We start from the raw sequence: 20,347 nt of genomic DNA on the forward strand, positions 1-20,347 counted from the left end.
GGAGGAGCCAAAAGAGGCTGGTGCAATTTGATTTGGGCAGCTCCAACGGCTGCCCCCACGACCCAGAAACGGAAAAGTGGAAAAAAAGATACTTCAGATCCAAGCACCTTCTTGCAGGTCAAATCACAACCCTTGGAGGGAAGGATTTTGCCTCTGGGCGTCATCCCATGCACTATCATTAATGAGTTTAAAGGGACTAGATGGAGTTTAAAACAGTTAAAAGTAGAATTAGGATGAGTCCAGATACTTTGATACTTTGGGCCGAAGTATCAACATGCACAAGCTAAAAGGAATAGGCCACTGTACATACTGAGATTATGTTCTTACCTTAGCTTAGACGAGTTTATTTGTACCTGTGTGGTCTTCACGCGTGCCCTCAGTCACGCACGTTAGCATTTAGCCTCTCCTCCTCTTCTTTATAGCTCCAAACGAGGTGAAGATAGAAGCTACCAAACTCTTCCATGTTTTCCCTATTTAAATATGGTTACGTGAAGTGTTACACTATAAAGTATAATAACACAAAATTAAACAATGTGGATTTTCTAAGCGGATAAAAAGGGGAACTATATTGTAAGGGGTAACAATACCAGGAGTAGTTTGACATCCGCACGGTAATATCTTGTGCGGATTTCGAACAACCCCTGGTATTATTACGCCTTACAATATAGTAACGGTGGCCTATTCCTTTAACATAGAGACTGCAGTTATGCGTAAGACCTGAGGTGGCAGTAGCGAGTATAAAAATGACAACCTCCTTCTAGTCCCTGTAACAATAACATTTACATTTATTATTGAAATTACCACAAAATCAATACACAACAGAGTGTTAATGGACAACTCTGTGTTAAACCAAACCTATGCAGACAAAATGATCACAATTTATTTTTTACCAACATTACACTGTAATTCTGTGTAGGCTTTGGGAGAAAATCAGCCATTTTGAGACATGTTCAAGAGGCCTATACTGGCACTATTACAATTTTCTAAAACTGTATTCATACTGTGTAACCTTTTGGGGCAAGAATGGAATGGTTAAAGCTGAAGGATGTGTAATAATATTTTGACATTATTAACCCTGATAACTAGTGAAATTATTATTATTATTATTTTTAAATCAAATCTAGCTGTGTCCGTTTTGCCTGGAAGCAGCCCCGCAGCTCAGCTTCATGTCCAGGGCTCGGAGCTGCTCGAGGAAGCCCTGGTTTGGACAGACGTTTCTGTTCTCGCTCACGGCCTTCAGAGCCTGCACCAGCGTCAGGTTTTCGTGGATGATCAGGTAGGCCAGCACCAGAGAGGAGGAGCGGCTCAGGCCCATCGCGCAGTGGACCAACACCTTCCCTAAAGACAGACACGCAAAGACGTCAGGCTGAAAGCGGTAAGTTTAGTTACCTTCATTTCATACTATTAATTTTGATATTAAAGGCCCTGCACATGATATTTTTCCTGGTAGTGGAATAAAATTGGTTTCAGCCACTTTTGGTAAATTAATTCTTTTGTGTCTCTCTCTCCCTTCTGCCTTCTAGCTGCCTACTAGAAGAGAGGGCTGGTCAGGGATGGGAGAAAGTTCAGCTTCCTGCATTTTACATGAAGGAGCCTAAAAGCCTTGGTGGTCAGCCGGTAAACTTCATTAATGTACTCATATGTGTGCTTGTTTAGCCTGGCCCATACATCTGTAAGCTGTATGTGCTCTATCTACAGTTCAGCCATCCTCTCAAAGCCCTCTTTATGCCCAGTGGATGACAAAATTTCTACTAAAAACGTCTAATTTGTTACTTGTTCCTGGATTAAAACCGCTGTGTGTCACCAGAGGAGCATGTGGTGTCTTCAAAGTTTTTGTGTCTTTCTGCACACGCTAATCCCTGGTTTCCTTATCGGAGCGTGGCTTAGGAGCAGAAGGCCGAATAATTGCCAAAGTATTTCTGTGGGGATTACTGCGTGCACCCTGACTCTGCTTTGCATAACAGCCTGTCAAATGTAACAGGGTAATTTCCATGTCCAATAAAAGTGTTGCTTACAAATAGCCAGGACAATCCATTTAAACTCAATATTTTGCTGGTCTGGAGTTAAAATGCAAGAGGCTGTTACCATGGGGAGAGATATTAAGCAAAACGAAGTCTGTCTATTGCTTGATTTGAATTTAAAATGACCATTTCGGCTGCTTGGAATGGATGATCTTACAATGTGCCTTGAAGTAAACCTGATTAAATGGTTGAGAGGCAAAAGCCCTCACAGATTTATAATGCGGAGTAGGATACGCAAACCCCTGTCCTGCTTGTCTTTGGATGAAATAAACTTACTTTATTTTAGCTTCTTCCAATGAATTGATTTCAATGTAAAACGTATCATCTGCATTTGACCCTTTTTTCAATGGAGAACCCTGTCCGGTCGGGGTTCCCAAGGTTTTCGAGTCACGACCCCCCAAAATCACTTGACAAGGTGCAAAACATTAAAAAATCACGTTTGTTTCGACACTATATATTATTCTTTGATTTAATTTGTCAAAAATATGCTCTTTTCAATCAAAATACATCGAATTCAATGTCATAAATTTAAAAGATATTGTCTGGAAATAATTTTGATCCCCACCCCAGTCTCCCATAAGCCCCCTGGGGTCCCGGTCCCCCCTTTGGGAACCTCTGCTGCAATGAGCAGTGGGGATCAAGTCCAGGAGAGACATTGCTGAAGGTACAGGATATCTTCTATTGTAAATCCTCCAAATGTACTGTTGTTTTTGTTTATGGGTGGTTTTTTTACTGTATACAATCTTTCCTACTCTCGCCTAAAGTCAGCTTTGGGACAGGACTGAAACAAGATCACGGGTACAAGCGATTTCAATGAGTTTCTTACGTGGCCCGTACTTTCTTGGATAGAATTGAGGAGTTCTATCCAGCCCTGGGAGGCAACTGTTGCAGATGTCTCCCTGTGATGTGTTTCAGGCACATTGGGAGGAGACCCGGGAAATACCAAGGGCACACTGAAAGGACTGTGTCTTTCAGCTGACCTGGGAACAGCTCAGGATCCCCTCAGAAGAGCTGGATGTGTGCATGAAAAGAGGAGTCTCTACTGAAACAGCTGCCAACGTCACACGGACCCGGATAAAGAGCAAGAGGATGGAGAGGATGGACCTTTTTGAACCAAGAGAATAAGAACAAGAGTCACTTTTTCAAGGGATTCCTGGTCCCAGAGGGGAATCTTTTGTACATGTTTTTAGTGGTAGGGAAAAGGGAAAATCGGAGGAAACGCAGACACGGAGAGAACATATCCACACAAAAAGACCCCATCCAGGTGGGAATCAAACCCTGGACCTTCTAGCTGTGAAGCGCGAGCCTAATGTGTATTTATGAATCTATCATTGGCTGTGCTGATCCTCCATGAATTACCCTTGTGGTCTTTTTGTGTTACCTGTGGGTGAGCTGAGCGCACTCTTGATGAAGTTGGCCGCGGGGTAGAAGAAAGGGCTCAGGTCAAAAGTGGCCATGTCAAAGGCCTCCACTCCGAAGTACGTGATCCGCGTGTCTCTGTAGAAACTCGCCCCGGTGTTTACGTTAAATTTACCGTCCGCTGCGTTCAGGACATGAGTGATCATGTGAGACTGCAGGGCTCGCTTGTCCTTCGCTGCGTACCTGGACACAGACATCAAACTTCACCACACTGAATTACATCATTGTTGTCTTTTGTCTATGATTTAAAACTCCTGTGTGACTGAGAGCTTTTATCTTGTTATGAATTCACCTTAAAAGCGTTTGTCTCACATAGTTTCCGTGTGTAATTTTGTATATGACTGCACGGCGCTCTCACATGTCTCCGATGTATATTTGGGGGTACACTTCATCCATGTGGTTGTTGCTGCCGCCCTTTTTGGTCCACATGAGCCTGTGCAGTTCTGCGGCTGGAGGAGTCTCGTAGCGCCCGTTTTTCCCAGAGGACGCCCCATTGTCCTGGCCTCGGGGCATGTCTCTGTCCTCCTGTCAAATCGCTATCAAATAGAAATCTGAAAGAGGAAAGTCCGTTAAGACAGCTCGGCATATGGTGTGTTCTGGTTTGCAGAGGTTAAAGGAGATCTACTCTTAGCTTTTAACCATGTTATATCATTGTTCTAATACACACCGGGAGTTGCATAGAGTCTACGTTGGTTCTCACACAGGACTTTTTTGTTTTCTATTTCGACAGCTCCTTACAATATGCAAATACATTAAGGTTGACATATTGAAAAGCTTACATTTATCGGGGAGGCCGTCCTGCCGTGTAGGCCGCTGCACATGTGCTCCCTGATGATTCACTCCAAACGCTTTTTTTAACTTTTGAATTTGAGCCTGAACATACCGCGGCATCATCTTCTGCCTTTCTCTCAGTTCAAAGGCCGGACAGCAGAAAGAGAGAGAGTACAAGTATATATATATTTTTCTCATCTAAAGGGCAGGGCAAAGTAAAGAGAGTTAAGAGAAAGAACATTACACAGCTATGTAGTGGTTTATTTGCCGTACATAAAACTGGACATAAAAGATTTAGGTAAACAAACATTAAATAGACATTAGGTTTCCGTCGTCTTGATGCGAAGTCTGTACAAATGCGACAATATGACAATGTACAAGGATGAGATTTGGTCCATAATCAGAGTGAGGTGAAAAGTTTGAAGTGAAAACAATGTCCAGAAAAGTTGTGGTCACTTTTGATGTAAAACATAAATTTGCCCTAAATTTAAGGCATTCAATTTAAGTTATACCCTGCTTAAAGATATACATATGCCCCAACTTTTATGCCAGATGCCCCTTCTGATGCAACAGACCCCATTAGTTCTTTAGTCAGTGGCTAATATTGAATTACAGCTCCGTATCTGCAGTACTTGAGTATTCATGTTGTTGCTGTACTAAAATGAGAAACTGTCACTCACTACACTATTCAACAGATGTTAGTTGTTAGTTAACCTCTTAACCCCCGCCTGAACCGAGCACATTTTTCTACAGTTTGACTTTAACCAAATCTAAAAGCTTCTTGAAAAAAGTGTCAAAATAGTGACACGAAGTAAAACGAAAATGAGGATGAAAAAGACACAAAAAACAACAAAAAAGCCAGAAAAGAGCAACAGAAAAGCAACGGAAAAGTGATGAGAAAGATGTGTTGAAAAAATGACAAAAATGTGACAAAAAATGGACCAAAAAATGACAAAATGTGACCAAAAAATGACAAAAATGTGATGAAAAAATGACAAAAATGTGACCAAAAATGTGACAAAAAAATGACAAAAATGTGACAAAAAAATGACAAAAATGTGACAAAAAAATGGACAAAAAAATGACCAAATGTGACCAAAAAATGACAAAAAATGTGATTAAAAAATTACAAAAATGTGACCAAAAAATGTCAAAAATATTACCCAAAAAAATGTGACAAAAAATGACAAAGATTGTGTGATGAAAACAACAAAAATGTCAAAAAAGTGAAGACAACGTTGCAACAATGCGAGGAAAAAGAACATTCTAGACGAGTTTTTTAGGTCTTGGCTTTCAAATGAGGCATTACTCTGGCCTTTAGGCTGTAAACTCCAGGCGAGAAGCTTTTAGATTTGGGTTAAAAATAAACTGGAGAAAATGCGCTCGGTTACGGTGGGGGTTAAGAGGTTAAGCACCAACACTTTTTTTCATAAGGGGCACTTGAGATGAATAGGGTTGGGAAGATCTATAATGTATAATTCTGAGTGGGAGGGCATCTGACGTGTTTGGGCAGTGTGCAAACAATTGAAAGAATACAGTACTATTACGCTGACCGATGTTGATGGTGCTAGTCTATTTACAAAGTCCATTTAAATCCTAGTTTGATCCATGTATTCATATCAATGGTTTGATCCCGGTGGTCAGAGAATGGCGCAGGCCCGCCTCTTTTTCCTCTTCTTCATGAGCTGCAGGTCCAGGTCCAGCAACAGAGCCAGGAAGTTCCTGTTGGGGTAGATCGCCCTCTTCTGGATGACACAGCACAGCGCCTGCTTGAGCGACATGCGCTGGTAGATCATGAGGTAGGCCAAAACCAGGGAGGACGAGCGGCTCATTCCCATAATGCAATGCACCAAAACCTTCCCTGAAAAACAGAACAATTTCCCTTTTAACTTGAAACACCATTCATAGCTTCATGTCAATTCACTATTTGGCCAATGGGCGAGGAAGCCACTTTTCTTTAGTCCTCTAGGCGGGGGGGTGCTGACCTTACAGTGATATCACCCCCTAGTGGCTTAGCTTAACTCCAGAAGGGTAATATGGAATCCTATGGGGACTTACATGTCAAACACAATTTTAAAGCCTTGACTTTTATTGTTTCTAAAAATAGTTTCCTCCCATGACAACACTGAGAGGAGTATCATATTTTAAACTACACTCGTTTTTGCTTTATGGGTTTTTAAAGTTTGAGCTTTTTCCTTTGATTGACAGGCCCTGGAGCACTGAGAAGGCTTGGTGTTGCTCTGCTCGCCTCACAGGGTCGTAGATTCTCGCCTTTTTGCCCTTTTTAGGAACATGCTCTGTAGGACGAGACCGAAGTGCCAACATGGATTCTCTTGACTGGCATCATTAACACTAATGTGTAGGAGTGAGATTCAAACCCACTAAATGTGTTTTAAAACAACATTTGTGAGTGCATATTCACATTCTTCTGATTCCTCAGCCCCTGAACTTCTCAAGCTATCCCTCTTTGTGCTGTTTTAGCCATAAACCTCAACCTCTCCATCTCACCACCGGTGGTCACGTCTATCTATACGTTATAGCTGATTGCTGCACACATCGATGTGTCAGCTGCAACCAAAAAGGCCAATAAACTGTTACAATCCACTCCAGGTCACACAAGGAGCTTATTACCCACAGTGCAATTCGCCAGGACCATCACAGAAGAGGATTAGTCTTTTAATATCATACTTGACTGACTCCGGGCTAAAAATAGTTCCCCACAATTCTTTCTCTGTGCCGAGGAAGACTGTCTCTGCTCCTTGGGGTGAATTTCTGAACAGGCTCACTGTTATGTCCCAATTGGCTTTTATATTTTGTTTGAAAAAGGTAATGCAACATGGTATTTCTAACTAATGTTGACTTGACAGTGGCTGCAATTGACCTGATGTTAAGATGTTATGTAATCAGTCCTAACATCACTTTCTTGCTATAGAAGGCAAACATTTGGAAGTTCCCCGGCCGTGATTTACAGTCAGTGACTAAATATTTGCTTTTACTGACCGCCCGGAGACTTGATGGCCCTGTGGATGAAGTCCGCGGCGAGTCCGAAGTACTGGTCCAGGTCGAAGTGTGTGGAGTCCTCAGCCGGGATCCCGAGGTACACAAAGTCATTGCCGTAGTAATTCTGGTTGCCGATACTGCCCTGCTTCGTGTGGGCCGCGTTCACAATGTGAGTGATGCCCAGTCTGATCAGAGCGGTCTTGTTCTGGGCCACTGCACTGACAACACACAAACAATCATTTTATTGCAGTGTAAAGTTATACAAGTAGTAGCAACAACAACAACAACAACAACAACAACAACAGTGGCCTTTAAGTGTGTGCATCTTATATCCACAAGTTTGGCGGTTCAAACCTCGGGGCAGTTCAAATAGTTGTTGTATCCTTCAGGCAAGACACTTTACTAGGGCGGGACTATTAGCACTTTACTACAACCAGTCCTGACCATTACTTTTGTTGTGTGGGTAGAGCGCCTCATAAACCCCTGATGAGGTTCATCAGGGTTCATCAAGGTTGGCGCCTTTAGCACAACTACTGAGGTTGTAGCTGTGCTTCGTAGTTGTGCTTTGTTTCTGATAATTATATGAACATTTCAAACAATGCCTTGTAATTTTGGTTAAAATGGCCACTTTGAAGTTGTGGAAATATGTGTCTTCTTGTTTATGCATTTTGAAAATAATATAATATGTTCTTAGCTTAAAGGGACTATACGAAGTTTAAAAATGTTAAAATAATGTATTTTCCTCCCCCTACATGTTCCAGCCATGTCCTAATGTGTAGAATGAGCCCAGACCTATTAGCCAAAACTGCCTCTAAAATCCTGCACTGTCACTCAAAAAGGTGTTAATAAGTGCCGTCATGCACGTGCTTAACATAGAAGCTGCAGTTACGCATAAGGCCTGAGATGGCAGTAGTGAGTATAAAATCACAAACTTGCATCTAGCCCCTTTAAAGTGTAATAATAGTTGTCTGTTTACAATCTCATGTGACCTCCAGCTGACCTTCTGCTCACCTGAGTGACCAAGGAAATCAGGAGATTTCTAATCAGGGAATTGCAGTCGTAAACTTAGTTGCCATATACATGGCATCTGCAGGAATGTCTATTTTGGTGCCATTCTAGTAAAAATGTTTTGCTGTAGGGCTAAAAAAACATATATAAGCTGGGTGTTCTGTTAAACCCGCAGACTTCTCCTGCGGTGTCATCATGCTGTCCTTTTGGGTTAATAAAGGATTTAACAACTACTTTGCTCTTTAGTATTTTTGTTATAGCCATAATATCCACAAAGTGTAACTGATCATAATCGGGTATGTTGTGTGTATGTGTACTTGGTTCGTAGGTTCCGAAGCTTTTGCTTCGGCCCAGTCCTTTTGAGCAGAACATTTACTGCTCAAACAAGCAAATAAACAAAACCCAAAAAAATGAAATGCAGTCTCATCGTGCAGATTCATAATCCTCAGGTTAACAGTCTATTCTTTGGCACCTGATTCTGTAGTTTATGAAAAGGAATATTTTGTGTGTGTGAAAAATTATCTCGGAGTGGGAAGCATTTGTTTGTTGGAAGATCTGAAGTGTAGGCTATATATATGTTCATGAATCAGCCATCTGTATTTTTTTTTTATTATGATTTATTTATTTTTTAATTGAGATTAATCAACACAAAAGAATAAAGGTAAATGGTAAATGTAAGTGGTTGGTTGTGGTTTGAAGGGCCAACAGATTGGCAGCCTCACTTCCTCCAGGGCAACTTCCCAATTTTGAGTGTGGAGAGTGAATGAATAATGACTATAAGCGCTTTGGCAAGTGTGTCAAGCTTGTCAAATATAAGCCCTCATTTTTATTATGGGCTATTAGTATAATATAGTTCAACAGTAGGACGATCAGTGTCAGAAATCTACAGTATGTCCAGATAACAATAGTTTCTACTTGACAACAACATGGCTCGCATAGGACATAAATCTACAGATCATGCTTGTTTGACCTGCTTCGTGGTAATATTTTGTACTTACAGATTTCCTATGTAGATATTGGGCCACACTTCATCGACTTGTCCCAGATGTGACTTACAGGAGTCCAGCATTTTCTGTAAGTCCTTCACAGTGAGGTACTCTTTCCTCTTCCTTCTGTGGGACATTTTGAAGCCCGGATAAAGCTGGATTTTGGACAGGATTCAGGTCCAAATTCAGGGTCGGAGCAGTGCCCGTCTGCCGCCGGGCGATGGGTGCAAACAGGTGCTCCTCTCGCATCAGGCTGTCCCAGATTAGAACGGGGCATTGAGACTAGTCTTACAGAGAACACGGCGCTACGGACACTGATTCAGGACAGTTTCTGAGAAGATTCACGATAGAAAACTCCAGCTATTTTAAATAATCAACTTCTTTTCCACTAAGGTGCACATAGTTTAGTTTAGTCGTTTATTTATTTGAAACAGAGCATTATATAGGCATTCTTATCCTCAAGTATAAGATAAGTACAGTATTATACCAGTAGTAGCAGTAATAGTAAGTAGCAGCAGCTTAGTAGTGTCTGTGTACACTGGTGTGTGGAGTGGGAATAGTGTGAAAAGGCGCTGCATAAATAGTGACCAATAAGCACTTAGTCCTACCAATACTAATAGTAACACCAGGGCCGTTGACAAACTTGCTGGGGCCCAGGGCAACATCCCCCTCCCCCCCAAATATTCAAAAGTGAAAATGTAGTAGTGAACAAAACAAGGACAGCAACATATTTAAATAACACAGTAACATGGTTTTATGTTTATGTATAATGATAATATATAATTTGAAGCACCCAGACCTGGACATGAGCTGGTCACAGTTCAGGGGTAAATACTCTTTCAACCCCTGAGACTGAAGTGAATGAAAAACTGTTCCTCTGGGTGACTTGTGGCTGTGAAAATGAGATTCCCGTATGGAGTCACAGCCTTCCCATTTCCCCCTTACTGCCCCCTTATGGCTGGAGTTAGTATCAGCTGCGCTCACAAGCCACAGTAGTGAAGTAGTTACCATCTGTACGCTTATAACGTTGGAGTGCGTAGTTTGATGTCCAGAGCCCGGAGCTGTTTGAGGAACCCGTGGTTTGGGAAAATCCATCGTCGCTGCTTCACGGTGAGAATAGCGTCCACCAGGGGGAGCCGGTGGTACATCATGAGGAACGACAGGACGAGAGTGGCCGATCTGCTCACACCGACGGCACAGTGCACCAATACACGACCTGCAGGCAGAAGACACAGGGTTGGATGGGTTTTGTTTGTAACTCTAGACATGGTTTGGTTTTCATACCTTCCTCCACTTCCAGTGATTTGTGAATAAACTCGGCAGCGGGAGTGAAGTATTTGGAGAGATCAAAGGTTGCAGAGTCATCAGCGGGGACCCCATAATACACCACAGAGGGGCCGTAGAAGTCCGGACCGCCCTCACTGTGGGCCCGTCCGTGTGCTGCGTTCAAAACATGTGTAATCCCCAGCTTCCATACGCTGTAGCGGTCATTTGCAAATGTCCTGCAGAGAGAAGACTTTGGTACAAATGAGTGGCATTGATTGTAGAGTAATGTACGTTGGTTAATCCACAGTTAGACCCAGGTTCGTATGGTTTAGTATAGCTTTGTCCTTGTTCGTTCCATGTTAAGACCTCGAGTTTATATACAAGTTCAAAAGGTAAATACTGTGTGAGGTGGTTGCCTACTTTGTGCAACTTCAGAACTATAAAAAGCATCAGCTGTGCATAAGCAAAACACCAATGCAACTTACATGTCACTGAGGAAAAGATTGGGCCAGACTTCATTCACATGGTTCCCAAAGCGCTTCCCACTGTACACAATCTTCACCAGCTCTTTGACTGAAGGCGTGTCACACTGGTTACCTTTAATGTTTTCCATCTAATGCCAACGATGCAAATTGTTTTTTTGTGAGACTTTACTACAAACACGGTGGTACTGAGAGAGGACGGCTGGGTAACCGCTCTAAAATTACCTACAAGCGCCTTTCAAATTAAAAGTATGAAACAACACTAATCTCCTCCTTTTGCCTTTTGAACTAAATGCCAAACAGGTAAAATATTTAAATATTTAAAGAATATTTGTAGTTACTTTTTAAAACACCACCACATTTTATCAGTTTAACAGTCAGACAATTTTTTCAGAAATCAAAATCAAACAAAAATACTACAATTATTTAGTTAATATTGCTGACCACCAGTGTAGAAATCAAATCTAATCTGAAGAATTTACAACTTTCTATTATTATTTTAGAAATATAATCAGATCAGGCTATTTGAAATGTAATGTCAGATAATGCAAATTAAAATTAAAATGTGTTGAGTAAGCCTATATATTTTTACACTTAAGAAAAAAATAAAATAGAAATAAAAAGCCAAGAATGAGAGGAAATTGCAAAAGTGTAGTCTGTATCACACATTGCATTATTTAAAGGTACATTATGCAACTTTTTGTCTGATTTTATGTCATTTTTTTTAATCAGTGCGTAGCCTTTTTAAGTGTCAGGTATTCAATGGCTGTATGAGTGGTTAACATGGCGCCTTTACTTTTCATCACAGTGGCCTCTATAATGCTCCAGGATCAATAATTTTTAGAGTTACCGGTAGGTTTTCTCTGCTGAGGGACCCTCTCACCAGAAAACATATAAGACAATTGTACCTGGAGAATTGTGGAGGCCACTGTGATGGAAATTAAAGGTGCTATGCTAACCACCCATGCAGCCACTGGCGCACAAAAAGTAAATTACCCCCAAAAAAGTGACAAAAATGAGATGAAAAAAACAACTGCCCCAAAACACTTGCTCTAAAAGCTAACAATAGAGTTTGGGAATGTGATGTCATATCGCTAAGTATTTGGGATTAGCAGCAATTGTAAACTAATGGATATTTTAAAAGTTAAAATACTGTAGTTATTGTTCACATTAACTTCACAGTGTGTTAGATGTATTTACCAGCAGTAGCTCAGCAGCTAACAGAGTTGCTAGCTGCTTTTTCTCCACTTTTTATACTGTTTTTAGCTAATGTTATGGAAATGTATGCTAACAGCTGCAAAGATGGCGGATCTCCATGGTAACTGTGGAATTTCCCGAACTCATAACAAAAACACGACTAAAGATGATGAAAAAAACAACAACAACAAGAAAGCCACGAAAGAGCGTCAAAAGGTGACAAAAATGCTATGAAAAAGTCACAAAAACTTGACCAAAAAAAACATATTCTTGTTATGCTGCACCTCCACCAGCAGGGAGCGCCTTTTCCCGCATGTCAAATTCTCGGTGCGCCTCTTTTCTTAACACAGCGGCGCCGTGTTTAGCCTGTCAAGAGTGATGCTAACTAGCGCGGAACCACAGGGCGAAATGATTTCTTACGAGCCGCTGCTGTTTTTACACCAAACGCCGTCACTACAGACTGTCTCGTCATGTCACGTAGCTAGCTAACTTAAACCCCCATCCTCTGTCTCTCCCGTACTGCATTTCAGCCCTGGTACGTATTTGTTTTTGATCATAACATATGGTGTCAAGCTAGCTGGTGGCTAATGCTAACACAGTCAATAGAATGGGTAAAGGTCTGTTGTTTGGGGAATTGTTTTGATCTTTTTATGCAAATTTCTTGATATTTTCCTGCGATTCTGGATGTATTATTATTATATCGTTTATAGTTGGTGTGATGCCTTTATCATGTGCTTCATTTACATTTTTTGCCTCATAAATTTACTAAGACTTGAACAAACAGCTGAGACTCGTCTTCTTTTATTGTTATGCATTTCAGCTCATTATAAATGTGTTCAACTCTTTTTGTTACACCAGCTTAATAAAGTAAACAATCGGACTAAGTATAGTTTTGAAAAGAGAAGAAAAGTGAAAGGCTTTAGGGTTTTTTTGGGGTGTGGTTGTTTGGGGGGGATTTAAATATTTGCAAAACTCATCTTTTACATATGCGTGGTGGTTCATGGGAAGCTCTGCCCAGAGGTGGTTTCAGACTTGTATATGTTAATTGTTATTTCTTGCTCAACTCAAACTTTTGTGTTTGTTGCTTATTCAGTGGATGTGAGGAAATACTCTTGCCTACTTCTCCTCAAGTCTTAGGATTTTTAAGCACAGATAGTTGCACAATAGATGAATCAGACTCTTCTCAGAAACTTTCCATTTCTGTTTGTCTTGAGTCAGCTTGAATCGCATTATTGTGTGTTGGGTATTAACATGGGGGCTGTTATTATGTCTGGAATAATGACTACTTTTTGTATAAAACTGCTATTTATATTTATTATCATCATCATCATGTTTAACCCCCGCCTTAACAGAGCTCATTTTCTCCAGTTTGGCTTCATCCAAATCTAAAAACTTCTCGACCGTGTAATGCCTCATTTGAAAGCTAAGACTTACAAAAGTGAGCATAACTTTTTTTGTCACGTTGCCGCCGCATTTTCGTCACGTTTTTTGTCGTTTTTTTGTTGCTTTTTCATCATTTTTCATCATTTCTTTTTGTCATGTTTTTGTCACTTTTTGCTGCGTTTTCATCCTCGTTTTCATCGCTGTTTTGATGCTTAAAAAAAACAATTCAATTCTTTTTATTAAAGATTTGAACTTTTTTTTTAACATAAACAACAACAATAATAATAATAATAATAATAATAATAATAATAATAATAATAAATACATTAATTAATAAATAAATAATACATACATTAAAAAAAAATCATAATAATCATAACAATCATAAAAATAATACGAATAAAAAATAAAAAAAATACTTATTAAATAAATTAATTAAATAAACACATACATTTTGATGCTTTTTTCCCCCCTTCTTTTTTTTAAGCTTTTAGATTTGGATAAAGTCAAACTGGAGAAAATGTGCTCAGTTCAGGGCGGGCGGAGGAAGAGGTGAATGATTTGGGCTTGTTTAATAATCAACGATCAACTTAAACAATAAATAATGTATTTATAAATAATGTGTTGAAAGAGCCTCTGTTGATTTGAGAGTTTGTCCACTGATCTAAAGGTCAACAGTTCGAATCCTGACTCAGTCTCTAACTTGTCTCGCTATTTATACATTTAATGTGTGAGTGGTTGGTGGTGGTTAGTGGTGGTTGGAGGGACCGATGGCGCAGACTGACTGTGACTATAATAGTAGCTTACCAACTCAGCAGTGAATGAGTAATGATGACCTCATAACTGGTGTCTTATAGTGCTTTGAATTACCCCAGTCAAGCACAGTGCCAATATACCATTGTTACGTTTGCTCCAACAAGATATTTATTTCTCAAAACTCATTACTTTTCTGTATTTTTTCTGTCTGAAAGGTTTGGCGCCATGACTCAGCTGAGTGTGCGTCGCTGGACCACCAAACACGTGGCCAAATGGCTCAAAGACGAGGGCTTCTGCGACTACGTGGACCTGCTGTGTAACCGGCACAGACTGGACGGGACGAGCCTTTTAGCTTTGAGCGAGTATGACCTGCGCTCGCCACCGCTGGAGCTCAAAGTGCTGGGGGACATCAAACGCCTCATGGTGTCCATCCGAAAACTACAGAAACAAAACCTGGATGTCCTGGAGGAGCTGGGGCTGCCCTTTGATGGACACTCGCCCACAGGTAACACTCGACATGCCGCATATCCGCCCCATGGCTACAGCTGAGTGTGGTGTGTATACGTGCTTGGGTCTCTGGTGTGTTCGTAAACATACACTGTCCCAAACAAATAAACAAACAATCCCGCAATAACGGATATAAATCCCCCCCCCCACAGGTCCCGGTTTGGAGTGGCTGTGTAACGGAGACGGGGCGCGGGACTGCGACAGCACGGACACGGCGCCCGTCGGGGAGGAGTACCCTACAAACCAGTACACCAACGGGAAGTACAAGAGCGCCCCCCGCAGGCTGGACCCGGAGTACTGGAAGACCGTCCTGAGCGCGGTCTACGTCATGTTCGTGTTCGGGTTCACGTCCTTCGTCATGGTGATCGTTCACGAGAGGGTCCCCGACATGCGCACCTACCCCCCACTGCCAGACATCTTCCTCGACAGGTGGGTGCTCAGTCACTTTGTTTGGGTTCTTTAAAGGAAAGGATAAGAATATAATAATACAAAATCAGTTGGTTTTGTAGCATTTTAAAGGTGCAGGGGAGCATTACACAGTCCCTCCAGGATTTCGTGATGTTGCGATCGTAACTATTAATGCAACATCAAGCAAACTCCGCGAAATCAGTGCGGAGTTGCAACTTTTCCAAAAGCCCGCAACTTTCCCACAACTATTCCAATAATCCGCAATTTCCTTCGCAACTTGTCCTTAACTCCACTACTTATGCGCAACTAAAGTGAGTTTCTGATATATAAAATATATTTCACCTGTTCTATTTTCGCGTATATGCCCAGCGACTCCACTTCCTCTCACTCGCCTGGGCCTTAACAGTGTGAGCCGCTGTGTGCTTTTACCATGGATCTCTTACCACGCTCTGTCCAAGTTGCTTTTTTCTGCTACTGGATCTTTATCTCACAGATAAGCGCTGTGTGTGTGTTTAGACGCTTCTTTCCCCCGTGATGCGGTGGCGTTTGTGTGAGGGGCTGGTGCTTTTACTGCGTGAGCTTTAGGAGTCACGGTTCGGTTGAACTGGAGCCGACACTCAATGTCGACATTCGTCCTTTGGTCTGTTCTCCTCGGGTTCTCATTCATGGCTCTATCTAATCCGGTTTGTGTGGAGTCAGACCCTGCGCTCACAGAGACAGGCAGGTGCCTGTTAGCCCCGCCCACTTTCTGTATCTGAGGAGACGAGAGGGGAGGGGCACACATGGTTCTTTTTTTTTCTTTTCTTTTTCATGATGCAATTATCTAAAATAACAGATATTTTAAGTCTTTTATTTTCCCCCAGAGTCTCTTCAGGTAAAACTGATAAAAAAGTATATTGTTTTAAGCAGAAGAAAGTGGCCCACGATATCAAGCATTTTACCCCGCAACAATCACAATAAATGCCCGCCAAATCCTGGAGGGACTGAGTTTCAAAAAGGTGCTACTAGAGATTCTGGACATTAAAAAATATTGTGATGCCACAAAAACTGAGGGTGCAAACATTTCAGAATGAGGTTGCAGCACACCGTTTTGCACCTCTGTAGATTAGAGGCCCTGCCAGTTGCGAAATGTGCCTATAAACTCGTCTCTGTGAAGAATTGGTATGCAACTATACAGTACGTTTGGAAAGTTAGGAATGAGTTTGGATCACAGTTAACATTTCAGTTCTGTGGCTTCCTCTTTCATTGTTTATTATATAAAAAAATCAGGTATAGGGCCTTTACTTATCTAAACATTTTTCCCTGACACTGAAACTGTGTGAAAGAAAATGAGCAGAAAGTAATAAGCCCTGAGTTCCCAAAGCAAGTTTCTAATTTTGTTGTAACTTTTCCTGATGCACTCAGTGGGAATGTGACTTGTTGTTTGTGGCCAGACTGTCCAGATTATTTGGGATTATCAAGCGGTTTAGTTGAGATTAACTAAATAATCATATTGCTTGGCAGACATAGTTTTCACACTTCTATCTTCTATGTAATTTGGTGACGGGGTGCTTCAGAGACGTCTACAGGATTTTTTTTGTTCTCGGTCAAACAGACAGTGCAATACATTTTCTATGTAGTATATTGCAGCGTAATCTTCGTTGAGGCTTCTGAAAGTAGCAACGCAAAATGCAGCCGTCACTGAGTGGTGAAAAATGACCTGAACGAGCGTTCCTCTGCTTTAGCGCCATCTAGCGGATACAATATAACACGGATATTTATGAATCTAGTATCATTAAACGCAGCTTGAATCAAGGAACCCACAGGTGTGTTTAGTTCTTCGATAGGCCAAGTAGTTTTTGAGTTATGAATGAGTAAAGTCCACCTGCAGCGTCAAAATCGTCGATCAGTAGTCTGGACCTCGCTCGAAAAAAACACTTTTTTCATCTCGTTTTCCGCGGCACTAAATCCCGTTCCCGGACCGTGATATTTTCCAGTCAATCAGAACACGAGTAGCCGAGTCGAATGGTGCAAAAGGCATTTTCATAGCTGCTGTAGTTCCTGAGATATTGTGGAGGGAAGTCTACGCAATTGTGACTGAAAGTGTGGACATTTTTCGAAAAGCCTTCATCATGATCATAAAATATAAGAAGTATTCTTTCTTATTTGCGCTTTGGTTTGGGATATAAATGTGATTTTGACCCGCGGCTTTTTGAATGAAGTTATAAAACCTGGCCGCGCCGTCAGCGGCCGCTCTAAACCAGGGCGAGTCCGCGGTGTAGCTAGCGTTAGCTCCGCTCCGCTCCCGCGGTAACGGCCCGACTGTAGCCCAGGTCTGTGGCTGTTTCTGGCCCTGGCACATGCCCTGGAACATGCCCTGGCACACCGGGAACCAGCGGGGTCCGCAGGGCACCCGCATCAGCCACAGTGTGAGGCTACGAAGCTAGTTTCCCTTGTATAACGTGTGTCGCTCCATATCCTCTCTGCTCCGCGGTGCGCACTCACTGGCATAAAGCCACAGTGCGGAGTTTTTGAACTACAAATGAGCTCTTAAAACGATCACATGATTTATTTACCAAAATAACAGAAATGCAGTAGGACATTTTTGCTTAATTTCCACTATGAATTTACAAATTAAGTAACTAAAAAAAAAAAAAAAAAAAAATCCTAGATATATGATTTTTTTATTTTTTTTGGGTAGATTACTATTATTAGCTTATTCAAAAAACTATACAAGATATCCCAAATCCCCTCTGAGAAACTCTTCTTAATGCACCAACACTAAACTATTATTTTTTTAATTGGATTGTTGCATTATTTAGATTTCATCTGCAAAAATTATTGTAGCCTACATTTTGGCATAAAATGTCTTGCTTTTTGTATATAAACAAATATTACGGAAATACAGCAATACAGTTTTTGTTCAGATTTTTGTAAATAATAAACAGCAAAAGTTTCAAATCGATATCACCCACTTAAAATGTTTTCCCTATTCACCTGCAGTGTCTCGCCTTTATTATTTGTTAAAATATGCAAATTAGTTGCATTGGCTCAGCCCGCAATTAAAATCTGACATCATAATTGAAATCCTTGACAATTTTCCTTCTGGGATGTGAATTTTGAGAATGATATTTAGGGAGATGGGAAAGTTAGAGCACAAAGAAGCTGAAAATTGTACCACTTTTTGTGATAAATCGGTCCAGACTATATCCTATTGTTTTAATGGAGATCGATTTCACCAAAAGTGGCCGAAAATGAAAACTGAAATGTTTATAACTTTGGAAGTACTTCATGTATTTTAAAAATTCAAAAACCCTTTTCATCCTCTTGCTGACCTCTACCACCCTATGCTCTTATAAATATTGTCTACTGTTTTTCAAATTTTCATCTGGCATTGCTACTGAAAGTGCAGAGAAGGGCTGCGCGGGTTCATCAGCAACTATCATGCCAAGTTTGAAGCAAATCTCGGATGGTTGTGCAGGACTTTTATTTCCTTTTCCAGAAATGTGTTGATTTGACATCGAACGACCCTGAAGTGAAGAGCATGGATTAGCTCGTCAATAAGCCGTCTTTTATTAGTGGGTGGGTTATATGTCAGTCGGCAAGAGAATATTTTGTCCTCAAAGTTCTTGGAAGAAACAGTAAAATACAGATTTGATCGAGTTTGCCAAAAATCATAATGGCTAGACGACAGGGGCAGGGTGAATGTTAGCATCATAAAACGGCTAAGAAGTCAATGATGGGACGAATAAAACGGTGTCAGACACAAGTTTTATATGGTACACTGCCCTCCCCCTAATGTTCTCTTCTCTCTCCTCAGTGTGCCTCGTATCCCATGGGCCTTTGCAATGGCAGAAGCCTGTGGAGTCATTCTGTGTAACGTCTGGCTGCTGGTCCTGCTGCTTCACAAACACAGGTGATATTCAGCAGCTTTTTTACATACAAAAACATAAACATAAAACGTTGCACGATGGCTTCTTACACTCAAAAAAATCCATCCTGCCTTAGGTCTATCCTCCTTCGGCGCTTGTGCAGCCTGATGGGGACGGTGTTCATGCTCCGCTGCATCACCATGTTCGTCACCTCCCTCTCCGTCCCGGGACAACACCTGCAGTGCTCCGGAAAGGTAATCTCATCTTGAAAGTACAGTCACAGTATTTGAGCAAAGTTCTTTTCCTTTCATCTTGTTTCCCCGTTGACCTGCCTGCCCACTGATTTGACCCCTGTTGCGCTCAGATATACGGGGACATGTGGGCCAAGCTCCAGCGCGCCATTGCCATTTGGAGCGGGTTCGGGATGTCGCTGACCGGAGTGCACACCTGCGGAGACTACATGTTCAGCGGACACACTGTGGTCCTCACCATGCTCAACTTCTTTGTCACTGAGTGTAAGTGAAGAAGGCCTAAAACCCTTTACATCTTTACATCAGACGCATTGCACTGGCCACTATAGATATCGCCTAGTGGTGGAAAATAACAAAGCAAAAGTGCATTCACTCAACTTATTTTAGGGCTTAAAGGGACTACACAGAGTTTAAAAATGTTAAAATAATGTATTTTCCTCCCCCTAAATGTTCCAACAATGTCCTAATGTGTAGAATGTGCCCAGACCTGTTCACCACAACTGCCTCTAAAATCCTGCACTGTCACTCAAAAAGGTGTTACTTCGCGAGCTTAATATAGAAGGTGCAGTTACACATAAGACCTAAGATGGCAGTAGTGAGTATAAAATGGCCAACTTGCATCCAGCCCCTTTAATTTTGTTTTCAAAGTCTGAGAAAGTATAAGGGAAAGGCTTGAAGACGGTCTGGATGTCTTATGCAGGGCACAGTACAGATCCTGAAGATGAGACACATGTTATTATCACATAATAGAAACATAATAGTTTTCCACAAATCTATGTCAACAAGGGGAGGAGTGAATGTGACCTTGGTCTGTAGGGAATCTAAAAATTAAGGGGTGATTTGGTTTTTAATCCTGTGTCTTTGCAGTGCGCTGTACACAAGCTGTGGCTAAATCTAAAAGTAGCCGTAAACTAGTTCTCATAAAAACCATGTCACGCAATAGTTCTCAAAATCAGTTTGAAAATACTTTGGGTACTTAAAGGGACTCGATGCAAGTTGTCATTTTTATACTCACTACTGCCACCTCTGGTCTTACACATA

At 41.3% G+C, this 20,347-nt stretch overlaps 4 protein-coding genes across 5 annotated transcripts in view; 1 reads left to right on the plus strand and 3 right to left on the minus strand.

Annotated features, from left to right (window-relative positions):
* Positions 1–1,120: 1,120 nt before the first annotated feature.
* On the minus strand, positions 1,121–3,953 carry LOC306978252 (dual specificity protein phosphatase 13B-like; the record flags this gene model as incomplete). Its single annotated transcript, XM_079576776.1, has 3 exons — positions 1,121–1,338; positions 3,403–3,623; positions 3,799–3,953. 3 exons carry the CDS (start codon positions 3,951–3,953, stop codon positions 1,121–1,123), a joined length of 594 nt encoding a protein of 197 aa, XP_079432902.1.
* Positions 3,954–5,851: 1,898 nt separating this feature from the next.
* On the minus strand, positions 5,852–9,342 carry LOC306978462 (dual specificity protein phosphatase 13A-like; the record flags this gene model as incomplete). Its single annotated transcript, XM_079576996.1, has 3 exons — positions 5,852–6,072; positions 7,212–7,429; positions 9,218–9,342. 3 exons carry the CDS (start codon positions 9,340–9,342, stop codon positions 5,852–5,854), a joined length of 564 nt encoding a protein of 187 aa, XP_079433122.1.
* A 768-nt stretch (positions 9,343–10,110) lies between these two features.
* LOC306978253 (dual specificity protein phosphatase 13A-like) lies at positions 10,111–11,084 on the minus strand (the record flags this gene model as incomplete). Its single annotated transcript, XM_079576777.1, has 3 exons — positions 10,111–10,421; positions 10,490–10,707; positions 10,957–11,084. The coding sequence occupies 3 exons, from the start codon at positions 11,082–11,084 to the stop codon at positions 10,225–10,227; spliced, it is 543 nt and encodes a 180-aa protein (XP_079432903.1). The 3' UTR covers positions 10,111–10,224.
* A 1,407-nt stretch (positions 11,085–12,491) lies between these two features.
* samd8 (sterile alpha motif domain containing 8) overlaps positions 12,492–20,347 on the plus strand; it is a 243,737-nt gene continuing 235,881 nt past the window's right edge. For both annotated transcript variants that reach the window (XR_013793902.1, XM_079577234.1), the window contains exons 1-6: positions 12,492–12,685; positions 14,505–14,794; positions 14,949–15,225; positions 19,004–19,099; positions 19,192–19,309; positions 19,420–19,570. Coding sequence is in view for 1 of the 2 variants with exons in the window: in XM_079577234.1 (XP_079433360.1) it covers positions 14,515–14,794; positions 14,949–15,225; positions 19,004–19,099; positions 19,192–19,309; positions 19,420–19,570 (922 nt within the window). In the remaining variant the exon portion in view is untranslated. The remainder of the gene's footprint in view (positions 12,686–14,504; positions 14,795–14,948; positions 15,226–19,003; positions 19,100–19,191; positions 19,310–19,419; positions 19,571–20,347) is intronic.

The sequence above is a fragment of the Gobius niger genome, assembly GCF_951799975.1.
Source record: "Gobius niger genome assembly, chromosome: 19".
Taxonomy (NCBI): domain Eukaryota; kingdom Metazoa; phylum Chordata; class Actinopteri; order Gobiiformes; family Gobiidae; genus Gobius; species Gobius niger.